The sequence below is a fragment of the Erithacus rubecula genome, assembly GCF_903797595.1.
Source record: "Erithacus rubecula genome assembly, chromosome: 6".
In the NCBI taxonomy this organism is placed as follows: Eukaryota; Metazoa; Chordata; class Aves; order Passeriformes; family Muscicapidae; genus Erithacus; species Erithacus rubecula.
The window spans coordinates 25876430-25895176 of NC_136688.1; the positions used below are offsets into that span (position 1 = coordinate 25876430).

General features: G+C 34.8%; 1 protein-coding gene across 4 annotated transcripts in view; it reads right to left on the minus strand.

Moving 5' to 3' along the window:
- UBR1 (ubiquitin protein ligase E3 component n-recognin 1) overlaps positions 1–18747 on the minus strand; it is a 59587-nt gene that overhangs the window by 8786 nt on the left and 32054 nt on the right. For 2 of the 4 annotated variants that reach the window (XM_079307785.1, XM_079307784.1), the window contains exons 26-40: positions 18332–18431; positions 16545–16654; positions 15805–15894; positions 14042–14223; positions 13720–13925; positions 11301–11394; positions 8900–9052; positions 8378–8475; positions 7708–7801; positions 6157–6305; positions 3768–3823; positions 3376–3472; positions 2111–2178; positions 1124–1274; positions 205–292 (exon numbers count right to left, since the gene is read on the minus strand). In XM_079307785.1, the coding sequence (XP_079163911.1) occupies positions 205–292; positions 1124–1274; positions 2111–2178; positions 3376–3472; positions 3768–3823; positions 6157–6305; positions 7708–7801; positions 8378–8475; positions 8900–9052; positions 11301–11394; positions 13720–13925; positions 14042–14223; positions 15805–15894; positions 16545–16654; positions 18332–18431 (1736 nt within the window). Of the gene's footprint in view, positions 1–204; positions 293–1123; positions 1275–2110; positions 2179–3375; positions 3473–3767; positions 3824–6156; positions 6306–7707; positions 7802–8377; positions 8476–8899; positions 9053–11300; positions 11395–13719; positions 13926–14041; positions 14230–15804; positions 15895–16544; positions 16655–18331; positions 18432–18747 lie in introns of all 4 variants that reach the window. The other 2 variants (XM_079307786.1, XM_079307783.1) reach the window with 1 other exon arrangement.

The window sequence follows — 18747 nt, forward strand, 5'->3', positions numbered from 1 at the left end:
CTAATGATTTACTCTGTGCACATAAAGTAGCCACTTTAACTAAAAGCATTTAGATAAGAGCATGGGAAGAAAGCACAAGGCACTATGCAAACACCCCATTCAAAAAGGGGTAATTTTTTTCCTGTCTTCTGTGCTGTCCTGGTCACTCCAATGGATTGCTGTCTTTCCAGGAAAATGTAATGCTACAACTGAACTGCTACTTACCCACTAGTGTACTGGCAAACCTCTCTACAGAAAGACTGTGCAGATTGTGCCTCCTCACTGCTGTCAGATGAGTGAGCAGTAGGGGATTCTGCATACAAAAAGATGAATCCACTGTAAATGCACTCCATCCTGACACATTTCTCTTTTACAAATACTAAAACCATTTTTTTATTATTCAATTGCATTACAGAATTAATTGTTTTATTTGCTTAATTTTTTTCTATTTGCTGTTTTCTGTCTAAAAAATGTTCCAAGACTGAATCTGTAAGGAAGAATCAGGATTACTCCTTTGCCGCTTATCCTCATGTAACGAATTTCTTCCTTCCCTGAAACTTTTGAAGTTATCCTACATAGCTTAAGCTACAGCAAGTTTTTTAAACATCTAATTTTTTTTTAAATTCCTATCACACTGAAGAAAAAACTAAGTACTAGCTACAAAGTCTATAGGCTACTGGTAAATTTTAACAATGTTATGAAATAGAGAGAAAAATCAAATTCTCTCCCATCAGTTTACAGGATTCTGTTTTTCAGATCTAGGTGTTTACTAAGTTGAAGGGTAAAGATTTATTTCCCAAATCTGTATTGATCATCACTGTGCAGCCCAGTGATTCTGGCAGAACTTTGATTCTCCTACAAGAAGGGAAAGTTACCCCTCCGAAATGACTGACTGGAGCAAGTACTGGTGTATCAGTAACTACTTTGTTTTTTTAGCCTAAGCACACAGACATGATGTAATAAAATGCTCTGAACTTGATGTAGTGCTATTTAGTTTTAACCAGAAAACAGATATTACTACCTAGGCCTACGTGTCACTTATTATGAGGATGTTTATACCTGGAAGACACTAATGGTATTAATCCATTACTTTTAAGAAACTGTGCAAAAATGCCAGCAAAATGCAACAGAAATACAAATCTACCTGTTGCTGAAGAGATGACAATTTGCATTATGTGTGCCAGTGTTGTCAGATGGAAGAGGTAGAGATGGTTATAAGCTGAACTAACTGATGAAGGTTGCAAGTCTACAGCATCTTCCCAGTATAAAGATGGAAAGGATAACACAGCTCCCACCTACAGTGAAAAGGAATAGGCAAATATTAAAGTGCCAAAAATTTAGTAAGAGACAGAAGGGTAGCAATTATACTCTCACTATACAATTTTATTTTATTCCTGGAGTCTTGAGTATGTTAATCCATCTTGCTAGTTTTAATTCAAACCCTAGCAAAAATTTACTGGAAAGTATTAACTATTTGTGCACTAGGGCATGTAGGAAACTCAGACAGAGTTGCATGGTAATTGTCAGTTTACAGTGCATGCCCAGTTCATAGTAAGGCCTAATTTCTTGTCTTTGACACAAGACAAAGCACACTGAAAAAAAATGGGAAGTGAGACCATGCATTAGATAGAAGAGCAGCTGGGGCAAAACAGATTTTATTTGGTGAGTTTGGTTTTGTTGGTTGTTTTCTGCTTGCTTGGGTTTTAACAGCAGAAAAATCTGTAATACAGATTTGTATTAATAACAGAAAGAAATTACTAAGAAAAATACAGAATGTAGTGAGAGTCAATGTGAAGGAATCAGAAGGTATGAGATACTGATTGAGACAAAAGAAAAGTGAAGGGAAGACACTGAGTGGATTTCTTAAGTTTATTTTTTTATGCTTAATAACAACAAAGTAGTAGAATGCAAGAATATGAGAATGGAATTTAATAAGAACAAGACAGAAAAGACTTAAAAGTTAGCAGAACTAAAAGTAAACTTATATAGTAGTCATATGAAATAACTTGATTGTTGCTCATGTATAATAATTGACTCATGCAAGTGAATGGATAATATTTACAGAGTAGAGTACACAAAAATTTATGCTCAAAAAAAGTATTAATATGAAGATTAAAATGAACCTGCTTACCAAAATGTGGAACATATCTACTTCTAAGAGTGATGGAGTGTCCTCCCCTTTAAAGTTTGGTAGGAGAACTACAAAGTAAAGGTAGCAGTTATACATTTAGCACATATTTTCCTCTTTTGGATTGAACTATTTGATGAGAATCTGATTTTAGAGCCTCTGTAATTTCATGAAAGGTTCAGATCTCTAAAGTAAGGATCCATTTAATTAACTGCTTACCACTGATTTAATTGTTGTGCATGTTTAGCTATTTCCACATGCCCAAACAGCTGACAATTTTCATGAATGTATCTTCAAAATTCTAAGATATAAATATTTATTTCTCCAGCTCCAGCAAATGCAACAAATCACACAGTGTTAAGGGTGAAGGTCCTTAGGCACCTCAACACTAGATGCCTCAACCTCAGCCAATACAAAATCTTAAGAACAACACTTAAGAGTCTTGTATAATAGAAAGCAAATCAGAGTGGGATTCACAAAGGCCACCATACTAACACAATCAATAAGAAACATGGGAGAAGCTACATGCCTCAAACTACCTCTCCCTGAAGCTGAAATGCCTTAAGCTAGGCTTTAAGCAGCCTTTTTCAGAAAGTACTGAAAGTCACAGAATTATAGAATGGTTTGCATTGAAAGGGAGCTTAAAGACCATCCAGTTCCAACTCCCCTGCCAAAGGCAGGAATGTGAATTGCTACATCAGGTTCCTTTAGGCTCAGAGCTCCATCCAATCTGACCTTTAACACTTGCAGGAATGCAGCAACCTTAACTTCCTTGAGCAGGCCATTTCAGTGCCACACCACTCTCCCAGTACAGAATTTCTGTCTAATAGTTAATCTAAACCTAATTTTTTTCAGTTTAAAACAATTCCCCTTTGCCCTGCCCCTATCCCTGAATAAAAAGTCCCTCTCCCTCTTTTTTTAAGCCCTCTTAAGACACTGGAAGGCTTCAATGAAGCCTCCCCAGAACCCTCTCCATGCTGAGAAGGTAGGTCTCACGATTATTTTGTGGCTTTATTCACCTGTTTAGAAGAGAATTTGGGTAATTCTGAACCTTGCCAGAAACAGCTGGGACCCATCTGTTCCAGACTTGAGAATCTGTAGGCCTGGGTAACCTGGGGTGAGCTCAGTGTACACCCCATGATTCCAACTGAAGCGAGCACTGTTGTCAAGTACTGTGACCCTTGCTCCTATGCTGTGTTAAGCTGTGTGCCACTTTGGAATAGAAACTCCCACAACACAAAAGGCAGTAAATCAAAGGAACACAGTACCTCCTAGGAGACGAATCAGATGTTTCTGAATCAGGACCTGTGGGGATGTTGTTCTCTGAGCAGCTGCAAACTGCACTAATGCTTTAAGGCCACTGTGCTAGAGCGCAAGAGAAAATGGTTGAATGGGAAAAAAAGCTAAATATAAGAGTGATATAGAACTGTAAAAACATCTATTTCTCCATAAACATAAAAGACATTTAGAAATTAATTTAACATGAACATCCATATATAAACAGACAATTATTCTTTCAAACTGCTCTTTTGCTATGAATCCAAACATTGAGAGATCCCTCAACAGAGAATTATCTTGATGTTAGCAGTTTTATAGATGCATGTATATTATAAATAAACTTTTTTGTTTAAAATATCTTGCATATCTTACTCATCCATACCTGTCTATTTTGTAGAGATCCAAATAAAGGCTTCCCCTCAGTTTCCAAGAGGTTTTCTTAAAATTAAACACAGAAAACTTAAGCTGTTTTTTTCTACACAATCTAATATAAATTTATTAGTTTTATTATTCTTAGTATACACACTCCTTTTTAAAACTCAATTTCATTGTTGGAAGAGAATTCTCTTGAAAAAGTCTTAAATGGAACTGATAATTTCCAAGACAAATTACTGTAGTAAGTTTTTTTAAAATGTTCAGTTTTCAGACCTTGCTAACTAAGGATTTAAAGGAATGCTGCTTCACATGAATGATTATATAATATTCATTCTATGGATTCAGATTTACTTTCAGTTACCTTTATGCAATGCTCAAAACCATCAAGTTACATTTACAGAGATGCTATGCAGCCATCTTACCCTCATCTTTATCATAGAATCAGAGAACATTAAGGGGCTGAAATGGACCCTAAAGATCATCTAACTCCCACTCCCCTGCCATGGGCAGGGATATTCTCAGTAGACCAAGTTGCTTAAGGCCTCATGCAACCTGGCTCTGAATACTGCCACAGATGGGGCAGCCACAACTTGCCTTGGCAACCTAGCAAAATTTGCACTATTGCATTTGACTGCAGTTTAACAGAAAATACTTTGAAAATAAAACTCCCAGGTTGGAATACAGTTCATCTTTCTTCCCTGAGTGCACTGGTTCTGAAGGATTAATAAGGAAAAAATAAGCCAATAAAAATAAGAAATCTACTCAATTGAATAAAAAGGTATCAATTCAGATGTTTTTGTACTTTTGTCACTTTTTGGAGATGAAACAGTACACTTGGAATTTTCATATTTTATTTAATTACGAGATTTTGGTTTGGAGGATTTTATTGTGGGATTTTGGTTTTGGTGGGTTCTTTTGGGTTTGTTTCTTTTTTCAGGAGTCTAGCTTTTGGGCAGTGATCCAAATTCACATCCCTTGGGTCAGTGATGCTTTGAACCTCCTCTAGAGGTTCCTCTAAAGTTCCTTGTCAAGGCAGCTTTTCTACATGCCCACTAAATGGCGTTAATAATGCACTATAACTAGACTTCAGACCACCATACTGAAGCTATGCAGGGAGTTTTGCTTTACAATTTCACAGAAGTCTGCTCTGGCTGCAAACAAAAATTAATCCAAGAAAGTGATGTGGCCTAGGATAACTCAAACTGTCACAGTAGTACCTCTGGCTTTGCACTCTTCTCCTCAAGAGTGCCTGAATGTTCTTCTACTAAGACAGGCCTTCAATATCACACCTGTGATAAGTTATTGCATTTATGCACTTGCTGGCAAACTCCTCTTTGACAGCCACCATTATCTTTTTTCATATGTCAAACAAAACAAACCTGCACAGCATTAAGTACAGCAATGTTAATGAAGTGGGTGGCTTCCAGTATGTTCTCAACCAACTTGAAAATTTAGAATCCACCACAAAAGATGCAATCAGTTCTGTGACTGTTTCTGCCTTATCTGAATATTCCAAATCCACCTAAAAACTTCTTGAACTCCTGATACTCCACTAGAGATTTAAGGTCGACTAAACTTGTACTTCAACAGCTTCATGAAGAAATACTTGGTATAGCCAGCAAATCATATGTATGGACATGTACAATTATGCTCCCAATCCCTTCATCATGCATTTTAGACCATCTTGCCTTTTTCCCTGCCTGGAGGCCTCTACAGATTTATCCAAAGCTTCACAAACTTACTTGTGTATGCAGTATATAAATGAAATTAGATAAATAGATATATTATACCAAACAATAAAATTATTTTTCTGGTAACTTTTTTGCCTTTAGAGATTAATGGCAGAGAATGTTTGATCTTTTTTTTTGGTGGGTTTTTTGTTTGTTTCTTTTTCCTACTTAGCAGTTTCAGAATACAAGAGACCTTCTTCTACTAATCTCATGAAAATTCTTTAAGAATACAGACAAGAACAAATGAGACAGGGAGTACTATTTCACAGCTATTGGATATTTAGTGTAAGAGATGCCTGCTGGTCAATGATCTTTGGCAGCCTGAAGATATTAATTGAACATGCATGCTTAATGTTGCAATTAGTAATGTGGAACATGATCACTAACTGCAGTCTCAAACTCAATGTTGGCATTCCATACTGTATTTCATGAGCTACTATCTAAGAAAAACATCCTATTATTTATATTGCTTTATAGATAATTCTGTTATTATATACACAATTACATATCATTTACTTTGCTATACTATGACATATGGCTCATACTTACGTAAAACTTTTATACAATGTGATTGTATTATTTGTAAAATCACATTATATAATAATAAATCAAACAACAGTAATATTTTCAATTCATGAGAGGGAACAAACTGAAATTATGCTTTACCTATACACTGGATGGTAAAAGCACATGTGCTCCAGGTCATCATAGGAATCCGGGAATCAGCTTCATTAGGAGCAACTTTGAGCCCAACTCTGTAAATGGTGGTGGCAAAGAGAATAAGCATCTCCTTGAGACTGCTCGAGTACTTGGCTCTGCAAAACCAAGATGGGATAATTTCAGGTCTCAATTACTAGTCTTAATTACTTACTGGTTATTCCATCACTAACAGAATTCTAGCCCAAACCAGAAAAGTTGTTTTTGAAGGAAATATTGAAAACAAAGACCCTTTGTCTGGACAGGGATGAAGAAAATCCCTAGCTTTTAGCAGTAAGCAAGTACCTTGACAAAATAGGCTTTATGAATTAGATTAAGAGCTGGCAGAGCTGGAAGATATTATTTTTGTGTATTACATTACAATTCACATTAGAAAAATGCAAACATTTCAAAGCAAAATGCAATGAAAAAAAAACATTGTAAGAAACTGCAGTTTTAAGTCCTGAAGTGAAAACAATAAGGTGCTAAAACTGGAAGACATTTCAACTGTGCTTTTAAACATACTTTGTAGCATTTAAGCCCTTTTCAAATTACATTACGTTAGTTTATGTATATGAAGTTCTATGTAAACAAGTGTTTAGAAGTTTTAATGACTTGTGGGTTTTTTCCAAGTCATATACAGAACTTTCTAACAAATATATGGAATTCGTATTAATTCTCCATATCTTTGTGGACAAAACAATCGTACCACAAAATCTGGGGTTTAGCCAGATTCACACTTAAACAACACTGTTTAAGTTTAAACTACAGAATCTTTCTCATGAAGATCAGCTATCAAGAAAAAATTTGATTCAATTTCTTGATAACAGAACATTTTAAATTTTTTTATAAATAAAAGATACATGTGGGTACTTTGCACAACTATGATATCAGCCTGAAGTAGCGGAGTACTTACAGCATGACCTGAAGAAATAAGGTACAGCTGAGCTCACTTGAAAAGTATCTACCCATTCATTCTGTTTTAGTGGGCAAATGTTTTCGCCCATTGGAACTGAACATGCTTAATGTTACACTTAGTAATATGGAACATGATCATTAATTGCTGTCGTAAACTCAGTGTTGGCATCGAGTTGAATTTAGACTAGAAATAGAAACACACAACAGCCCTATTCCCCTAAGTGATCCACATTCCATAATCATGTCCAAAACCACCTGAAATCTATGCCCAAAACAGGTGAGTAGCAGGAAAATTAAGGCAGACAAGAAATACCTTGCCTAGAGGCACAGCAAGTAACCCAAATCACTGGAATTGTGGATTAGAAGATTCCAGACTTCTAGCTTTGTACCAAGAACATACGTACCAGACTGGATTTGACCAAAAGGTCCACCTACCTCTTCAGAGATTCAATATTCAGTGAATGCTTATGAAAAATAATAAGTAAATCCCTAGTCAGGCTAAACAAATCACATAACTTTCCTTTAATATACAAATTCTAAAATATATCTGGGATATTGAAGGTAAAATTATATAGTGCAGAGAACACCTCCAGTAACACTTACGAGGACTGAACTCCAAAACTAAGGATGGAATGGAATTCCAAAGCCGAGTTCCCTGTTCCCTTGTTGGTGAAAGGTGGAAAATTTTGTTTCTCTCCTTCAAGGAAAAAAAAATAAATCCACATTAAATAGCAAAGAAGCTGTTACAGTTTTTACAGCAATTTAAAAAGGAAGTAATCTTTTTATTTGAAACTGATTTGAAAATAATTGCAAACACACCTTACCAACCAGATAATATTTCATTATTACTCTTTTAAGTAACATTTGCCTCTGTTCCTCAAAACAGTAGATTCTCTGTGTCTTCACTTTTCTAAATACTCATACCTACTTTCATTTTGTCCTTTATAACTAAGTTGTTCTCTTTTTTACTACCTCACAGTCCATACAAAAGTTTAATCAACCATGAGCATTAGCTGTCGGCATCCTCTCCAAGTGCACATAATTTTTTTCTACAGGAAGATGGAAATAATTTAACATGAGCCAGAAAATTGGTGAGGGCACTGAAATCAAGACATCAACTCAGAAAGGGCAATAGCTTTTATCCCCAGCTTTATCTGATACTGTCTTGATCGAGAGCAAAATGTATTCTTAATTTGAAGTTTTCTGCTGGTACTAGTTAAAACATGTCCTGACATATATCCCACAGAATAGCTTAAAAATTAGGATAACAAACCTTTAGCATTTTTCACGCTGTAGCCTGATATCCTGGCTGTGACAATCTCCAGCCACCTAGCTAGGGACAGGATTTGAGCTACTGCCTCTGCATCCTCACTGAAAACAAAAATAGAAAGCAGGTTTTACTTAAACACTCAGAGAACCACCTTAACTTAAAAAGCATAGGAGACATTTAGATCCAAACACATTAACTCAGTATTTGCTCAGTTTTACTGGCTTCAGAAATTTTGAGCAAACAGTACAAAATGGAGTGTAAGACTAAATACTAGGTCTAGGTACCTTCTTTGGAGATGAAATCAGATGAGAAGAGACAACCCAAAAATGTTTTATAAAAAATAAAGTACTTACTGCAAAAGAAATGTATTTGGCTAAACAATCAATAAGGAGATACGCAGTATTTTATACAGACAAGAAAACTCAACCAAGTTTTCCAAAAACTTGAAAAGCTGACCAGCCCCAAAGTAGTATTTCCTCTTTTTTTTTTTTTTTTAATTAGAGGTTATCCAATCTGGTATTTCACCTGTTTATTTTTTGAGCCTGCAATGGAACGATAGGAATCACAGTATTGCACAGAGATTTGCAAAGTGGACAAAGATACTCTCCATTCTCCAAGTCAAATATCTGTTCAACGTGCAGACGCTGTCGGAAGTTCAGCTGCATTGCTTCAAAGTACCTACAACATTAAAAAGGAAATTACTAGAAAGTGGAATGGCTCAGATGCAACATGAACACAAAGGTTCAAAGTGTAATTATACAGCAAACACTTTTCCCAGCCAACAAGCAAGTCTTTCCTTTGATTTATAACTTTTACATGCTTGGATGTGAAAATAATAATTTGGGAAAAAATGCATGGCATATCACTGATGGGAAAATGATGGCAAGTTCTCCTTGCTTCTAATATCCTTATAAATTTCACTAAGATTTTGCTGACAAGCAGTCTTTACATTTTTCTGCTCTTTCCTCTTATCTTCAACATAATGAATCACTGTATCTAAAAACTCTCATATGCAACTCGCTACAGTCAATTTGAAGCAGGTACTGAACTTATGGTTATTTAATTTTAGGAAACACTACTGCTAACATTTCATGAATGATTAATCAGCTGTTCATTGCAATTACCAAGCCTCATGACGAGACAGTAAAACTGTAGCCTTCTTTTAACAGGAAGAGAGAATAATATATATTAGAATATTACACTTCAAGAATTTTAAACTGAAAAAGAAATAAGAAACTATTATCTTTTTACAGGTTTCACCATAATTTTTGCCCCTTCAGTGGATGCAGTAAGCCTCCAAATTTCATTATTGTCTCATTGGTATTTATGGAAACAAAAAGATCAAACATTTAAATATTTCTCTCTGGATACATATTCAGTTCTAATGTTCAGCATTAAGCATGTAGGACCTTAGAGAAAGATATGAAATGACCTAACTTACACACCAAGGTAATAACTAGATTTTTTTTTTCTTTAAACCATACATTTTAAATTAAATAAAATCCCATTTATGTGAGAAACGAAAGTATGTGCAGAAGCTCAAATGAATACAGAATATTTAGGGAAATATTTTCTTATAAACCAAAATTCATACATTTATTTTCCCCACATTCACACAACTATCCTCTTCTGCATACATGGCAACTACGAGGATATTCCACTCATTTCAACTTTTTCTGTTTTAGAGAATTTGCAGCACTTTTAGGTTGCACATAGAAAGGTATGGCAGGCATAGTTTGGATGAATATTAGTAAGTTAAAATGTCTGTTATATAATAAATAAAAGACTATACTCAAACCTTTGGTGCCATACCATATGTGAAGAGCCTGTTGTCCATTTCAATCCCATTAACCCATACAGCAAGTCATCTTTTCTTAAAAAGAACAAGCTCCAGTGTTACACTAGTTAGATCTATGAAGACATAGATGGATCTACCAAGAGCAGATGTATTATACTCAAGGAACATACTTGTGTTTCATTCTAAGTGTGCACCTATTTATTCTGTACTGATGTTTTATTGTAAAAAACCAGCATTATATACGTATAAAGAAAACTGAAAAGTTAATGGTAAGCAGTGGAAGCTTAGTATGATTTTTTTAAAGTAAAATGGTACAAGTACAAACAACAAATCTCAAGATATTGTTCATAACATATATCATAGAAAGAGTAGCTTGCAATTCCATGAACCAACTCAATCTGTTGATAATACTTCAGTGGGATTATTTCTATTATTATTTCACATTGCTCATATGGTTTAGACTTGCCAGACCTATGTGGAGTGAAATGTAGGATTGTATCCTACAGGCTAGGAATCTTGGTCTTTTCATTTGCAGGTTGCATTCAAATCCAAAACTCTTGGTCTAAATTGTGGGTCCCCCAAACAACAGAAATCCAGTTAAGTCTATAGGAATTGCATCAATTCTTCACCCTTACCTTACATTAAGAGTTTCATCAATTATATGGGAAGGGTCACAAACAAATATTGGTAGATTTAACCATTAATATTCCTCATACTCTATTCTAGATGCTAGAATCTCTCCTAAACACTCACTCGAACAGGTCAGTTTCCCCCTTGAAGTATTGACTTGGTAACAAGACTTTCAGAGTATTGTTGCCAAAAGTAAACCTACTCAATATGTTTTTTTATTCTTGACCAGTTTTGCTCCATTGTTTATATTTGCATAAATTAGTAAGTCCTTACAGATTCTTCTCGGGGTCACAGAAGGCCCTAAAACTTTTGATGATCATCACCTTCATCAAGTCAAAACACCTCTTGTTCCATACTTCATTTTTAGATGAGTACAAATAGTTTTGATCCCTTAATTAAATATCCACTTACTGTACTTTGTTCTCAGCATACTCTTAAGATGATTTGGAAAAGAGATTAATTTAAAACCATTAAAGGGCAGCAAAGACACATCCTTACTTCTGCCAGCAGGCTGCATGCATTACATGACCACAGCTCCCTGTGTGGGTCCCACAAGGTAAGTCAGGGTGCATGAAGAGAGGATCTAGTGTATCTAGAAACACAGCAGAAAAATCATTGAATGAACAGTAACACAAATTCCTGTCAGTACGAACAGAAATGAACAACAATATACACAGAACATGAACCTTCAGATCTTATTTTCCTACAGTTGCACAGCCACATTAAAGCTCCATCTGGCTAACTCTTCCAGACTAATCATGCAGCAGAGCAATGACAAGGAGTACCCATTTAAACTACTGAAGGATTTTCATATAAAGAAAAAAATGCAAAGATTCAAACTGGATAAAAAGAAATAGGGTGATCCTGTACTGGAACAGATCTGTGGTTAGATTCATTGTCACTGAAGCTTTAAATGCCTTTCTTACTTTATTTTTAAATGAAAATGAAATTCCTAAGGACAAGTAGGATGAATAATTTCTCCAACTAATCCCATGTATTTTCAAACCACTGACACAAAAAGCACTGCTGAGTAACAAAAATCAAGTGTGTCTTTCACTAATCTTGCACAATTCTAAACAACAGAAATATTAGAATGTACTGATGTCTTTGTGTTGTATGTGCACCCAAAGTGGAATCCCACTTTCACTTTTAAGATATCTAAATAATACTGAACAATAGCACTCCTCCATGTCTCATCTGGGAGACTGTTCATGAGTTTGAACAAATACACTTGAATCTGACAAAATTAAAGAAAAAAAGAACCAAAATTGCATTGAAAATCATTCTGTTTGACAGCAGCTGAAGCTGCCTTAAGTCAAATGGAGACTGAAATAAGAAAGCAAACCTTGGTATAATACTGAATTGCTACTATGTGACTTGTGTGGGAACAAGCATTTTTCCATTTATTTAGATCTTGCAAGAAAAAAGTTCTTACAGGCCTCCTGATGAGCAGCAGAGTACCATGCAGTAGGGTGCAAGTACTATAAATTTTGTCCAGAAACAGCTTTGGAAAAAGCAACTCCACTCCCTTCTTTATCAATTATTTCAATAGCCCAACATGTCTCTACAGAAAATTTACAAGTGTATCCAACTACAAGAGCATAGGACTTAATGTGTACTTCAGAACAGAACCACAGAAAAAAGGAAAAGAAATGCAGTTAGTATATGATCTAGATAAAGATTCTATAGACCTGGATCAAAAAAGCCATTACCAGTAGTTTGCTGATAAAAGGAAAAATGGATCAAGTAGGATTCTGTAGGAGTTTGTCCTAGGCCTAGGACTATTCCGTACTTGTTAATGATCCAGAGGAGAAAATATGAAACATCTTATTAGTGAAACAACTTGGTAATGATTTGTAAGCATGATAAAAAATAGGGCAACACCCTGGAGAAATTTGAAAAAATTATGAACTTTCCTCTGATAACAATCTAGAGTTTAGTTCTAAACTAAACCAGGAATAATGAACTGCACAAATAGAATTTAAAGGTATTTACTGCATAGTAGTGTCAACAAAAAAATAGGACACAGCACTCATTATGGTCTGAGTTGACCACAAACCACAAAAAACCACCCCCACATCTGAAAATAAGAAGGAACCTAAAGTACAAATTGTAACAGGATCTATCTTGAAATACTACCAACTTCCTTTTTCAAAAAGAGAATTAAAATGTCAGTGAGCTAGTACTCAATATTATACTTGACAATAATATTCTTGCATTATTTACAAGAGTAAGTTCTCACTTATTCTTGTATTTATTTACTTCTTTCTCTTACATAATAGACCAAAATTTTCACCATGTTTAGTTAATTGCTAGTTATAAAAGAAATTATGTTGGGCTTTGTGGTCCTTGCAACCAATAATCAATGACACAAGTGTAAGTCTTGATTGCATAACTTTCTTGTATTCAACTTTTTGTTCACTCACCAGATGAGATTATGTGATCCTGTTTAGATTTTTTTTCACTTTTTATAGTGTTATTTCTATTACTTCCTGGGCACATAGGGGGAAAAAACCACCAAACAAACACTCTAAACCTTTTCAGGTTGGCATATTGGCCTCTAATAAATGTTCATTTATTTCCTCCATATTGAGAAAATTTGCAGCTGTACTTGAATAAACAGGAGCTGTGAACAGTCTTGGCTTTTCTCCAAAGTAACTACTCCCACCAAATCTACATGTTTTATTAAATCCTGTGAGATCAAAGCATTTTCTGATTTCCCTTAACAAACTTAAATCTTCATATACTTCTCATTTACATTTTAAAACATGGATTTTAAAGCAATTTAAAATTTTGCAACCCTTTTTTATTTTAAGGATGGTAAGCCATTTAGCAACCTGACCAAACAAATATTGGTTCAAAGAGTTTGAGTTCCAGGTACAGAACTGCTTGTAGTCTGAGAAGAAAAATCACATACCTCCTGAGAGTTCAAGAATTCTGCTCCTATTCTGAGTTAAGGCAGTTGACTTCTGCACACAGGCAGACAATACCATGGCAGCACTTTCCAACTTTACTTCCTGTTCCTCCTGACAAAGGATGCAGGTCAAAATCTCTTTCTCAACAACAGATGGACCTCGTTTGGGGCCCAAAGCAATTCTGGAGTAATCAATTGCTGAAGAGATGCTGTAAAACCAGAAGTGACACAGATATAAAATAATCAGCTGGATTTTCTAAACAAACTGAATTATTCCAGACATCTAAGAAGGTCATACACTAAAAATATGTCTGTTTTTTCTTACCTTTCTTCTTCCATAATGGCATCACCTTTCCCCTGGGACTCCAGTGTGTTTTCATAGAGGAGTTTGTGGGTTTCAATGAAATTCCTCTGCAAGGCAGACATCTGGGCCATTATCTTCTGACGGTGCAGCCTCGCTGCTTCTGCCTTTCTCTTCCGCTCAGCCTTCTCTTTATCCTGAGTGCTCTGTGTCTTGCAGGAAGACAATAAAGAAATCACAGGCAACTAAGAACATCAAAAAATGAGAAGACTCTTTCCTCATTATAGGCATTCTAACCACTGGCATCAAATTCCTTAACTGACAACACTTTAATGAGGAAAAAAGTTAACTGGTTATCTGAAATAATAGTAAGTAGAACTAAAATCTTCACATATTGACTAATTTCATTAACTAAGACTGGACTTTTGTGGTCTACAAAAGGTCATTAGTACAATCCCTAGCCCAAAGATAAGATCAATAACACCTGAGTCATTTTAATTAGGTACTTGTCTGTTCTTAAGAAATTTTAGTGATGTGAACATCAAAGCTTTCTCCAGAGTTCTGTTATTCTTCTTGTAAGTGAAACCCTACTGAGTGTTCAGTACCTCCCTTACAGAAATTAAAGAAAATTTTATCTTTAACTCCCAATCAATGACACAACAAATGTGTCAGCATTTTATGCATCTGTGTACTGTATTTTCATTATTCTCTATGATACACTGGAAAATCATTGTTCTTCCCATATTTACTCTTGTATCATATTTTTAAAAATACACAAAGCATATTTCTATGCTTTAAAAATACAGAATACAAAAAATACAGATACACTTTATTAAAACATATAGAACCTAACTTCCCATCCAATTACATAAGGGACAAATACAAGATTATATGCAAGGTTTTCATTCACTCTACCATCACTTTTCCAGGAAATCAAACAACAAATTGCTCCACAAGTAGAACTGTAAGAGATTAATTTCTAAATGACTTCTGTATTTTGTTTGGTACCTTACCAAATCTCATATGACACCTACCTCAAAAAAGAAACACAGCATATGCTGTGTGGCAAGTTTAGAAATAGGAATGCAACGACCAGCCAAGAGATTGCTCGGCAGCAAGCTGTGGCCAAACAAAATGTGTAAGAGCAAACTGGTCTGTCTTCACTTACTAGCTAAGGGTAATCAGATTCTTCCTTTCTGTTCAAATACCAATTGAAAACACTACTCCACAGGACTGAAGTCATCTTTGGAATTTCCATTCCATTGTGTCATTTGACCACTAGATTCAGAAGTTATTTTGAGGGAAGGGCAAAGAGACTGACAGTCAGAATAATTACTTATTACTTAAGGCTCAGGACTTCATACAATCAGGGCAAAGGACATTAACCTCTTGATAGATTAGGTAAATTACAGGACATCATTTAAAGTGGATCTGTATTTCTAATTATTGTACAATGACAGTATAATACAAAAGGTGGTCAAATCACAAAGACAAGAAAAGGAAAGATGAGCATAAATTACTTCCTTCAGCCCCCTCAATTGCTTAACATGGAAGTACAAACAAAACTCACATTAGCTGCTAATAATTCCATGAAACACGTTTAGCACAAACTTCACTGACTAAAAATATTATTCTTGGAAACTAAATCCCAGTTGTAGACAACATATCAGACACCAGTCTTGAAAAAATCATAATTTTAGGCAAAAGTAAATTCAGGTGTTATTGAAAATAACTATTCAAAACATTAAATACAAGGCTTCCCACTGAAGCTTTATTTTTATCATTACCTCATCCCCTTTTGCAGCTTCTGAGCCTGATGCAGCTCCTACTGTTGCCAAACTAGATTTTTCTCTCAATCTCTTCACCATATCAAACATCTAAAAACAGAGACTTTGATGTTAAAAATAAAACGCAACTTGGCTCTTATAACAATATAGACTAATACATTTCCAATGTCACAATATGTAAGTACTGGAACAGGCTGCCCAGAGAATTTGTGGATGCTGGGAAGTGTCCAAGTCCAGGCTGGATAAGGCTGTAGACAATCTGGTGTATTGGAAGGTGTCCCTGCCTATGGCAGGGGCTTGGAGCTGGATCATTTTTAAGGTCCTTTCCAACTCAATCCATTCTATGATAGACAGGAGTAAAACTTAGTATTTTGTTCATGTTATTTTCAGATTTTCAAATGGATTAAACTATTCAATAACAGAAAATAACAGAAATACCCAAGACTCTAAGTGCACTCCCAGAACACTGCTTTACTCATTATTTGCAGTTATTTTGCAACAGATATATGAGGAATATGAGTAAAAATGTCATTACTGGAATGAGTCACTCAAGCAAAAATTGATCCAATTATTGAAAGTACAAGTAGCAACTACAATGCTGCAACAGATTAAATTTCTCAGTAAATCCCTGCACCTGTAAATGGATTATATGAAGGAATCATATGTAGGAATCATAACATATTTCATATTAGCTTTCCACACTATTGAAATCAGATCATACTTATCTCTTCTTTGTGTACCTGCAGTATCCAATTGACTGTGTCCTTCTGTGAATCTAACTGAGGAACTCTCTTCAATTTCTCCACAAGCATTAATACATTCACAGCATTCAAGGCTGAGCTTCCCATTCCTTTACAAAGTGAAAAACAGAAAAGGGCCTTCAGCGAAATAAAACCCCTAACATTTTAATGTACTTACAATCATGGACATATCTTAAAATATTGTTAATTATATAACACACATACATGAACACAAACTGTTTAAACTACCAGAAATGGAACTAATCTGATTATTCCTGTTATACATAGTATAATTTATCCCTTTGTAGATAAATTACTTCTGCTTCAGAAAAACTTTGCTTAATGTCTAATTAAAAAAGAATCAACTTTCACTTCAGAGGGAAGCAGAAAAGCTCTTGAGAGCTTACCTATGTTTGCTAACAGCTTAGTGTGTACACATTTATTTCTAATAACAAAAGCTATTGTAACTACAGTAATTATTTCCTTCCTCCCAACTTGGTGAGAGTCCATAGCATTCTAGGCTCTTCTGTATCACAAGAATGCTTTAAAATGGAGACCATTCTTTTTAATGATATTTCTCTTGCAGCACTTTCCATACAGAATTAATTTTACATTTTTAGTAGGGAGACAAATACATTGCAAAAAAGCCTTTTCTTTCTTTCATAAATTGTTTCTCAAAAAGAGCTTTCTTCCAAAAATACAGACTATTTTTGCATCACTTTCACGTAAAGAGGGCTTTGGTTTTTAAGCAAAACTAAAGCATTCTCTAGCATCTCAGTTATAATCATTACTTTTATTCTATCCCTATGGTTGACATGAAGCTCCTTTAATGGAAATACTTTCAGTGTGATGATACTATTCCTTTCTCAACAGCAGGAAAACATTTAGAAATATAGTGCATTGGGAGTGCTTTTCAAACATAATTGTAAAAAATATAATAATAAAGGGACTTCAGTACTTTTATGCATTTATTCTTGCAGAAAGTATTCAAAAGATACAAAGATCTGATGCTTAGAAATATGGTTTAGTGGTGCACTGGGCAGTGCTGACTTATCATTTGGTCTTGATGATCTTGGAGATCTTTTCCAATACAAACAATTCTATGGTTCTATGATTTTACTTCAAAATTCTTATCTCTGCTGCATCTCACAAATGACAGTTATGTTTAGCTTGATAATGGAATTTTTAAATTTATATTTACACAGTGAATCAAAAGAAGCATCTTCTACAGAAGATGGAAGATTATTTAGAAAAAGCAGATTCCAACTCTCACACAGCAGTCCTGAATGTAATATTAAGAAATGCTCACTAGAGATTTGAAAAAGAAAAGGGTACACACAACAGCCACTAAATTCTGTTTCTATTTTCACTACCATAGTAAAAGACTAACTTGCAGGTAATCAGTAATTGTACAGCTCAAGAGAACCAAAAGATGTACACAGTTCACTTAAATCCAATGCAATTTTTCAAAGAGTTCTTAGTTTCCCTTTCAATGCTGTTCTTGTGAAGGGAAAACCATTTTCAGTTATGTAACACTAGTACTACTTTAATTTCTTCCCCAGGAAGAGAAGCACATATCCTCTTCAACCTACTTGGCAACTGAGAGCAGAGGAAGCTAGTCCAAACCTTGTTCATTAATTGTTAAAAAAATATTAAATTATCATGTTTGAATTACATAGCATAAAATAAAACCTGACTAAATCATTGAGTAATTTCTTCTAGTTTGAGTCCTTTCAGAATCAAGTTAGCCTAGTTTAGTCTGTGCTTTAAAAGAAAATGAAACATACGTGTTGCTTTGTGATAAAAATCAAAGGTTACTTCTTCTTCAGGACACTTCTGTAACTGCTGCTTCTCTTCTAGTAACCCTAAAGAAAGGAGATGAAGCACCTGGAAAAAAAGAGAAAAAAAATTATATTTTTAGATATATTTAAGATATATTTAAGATATGGAAAACTGGAATACAAAACAAAGATGTTTAAATACAGTTCTCTATTATATATTGATTATATTAATGACAGAACACATTAAAATGCAGAGATCATACATGGAAGGTGAAATAAAAGCACAATATAAAGTTACTGCATATTAGTTGCACTAAAATTCATCAACTGGCACATGCTTTATATTAGTAGTATGTGGAATTCTGTCCTTTTGCTGGTATAAAATCTGTACTTGGCTAATTCCATAATTCAAAGATTAGCAT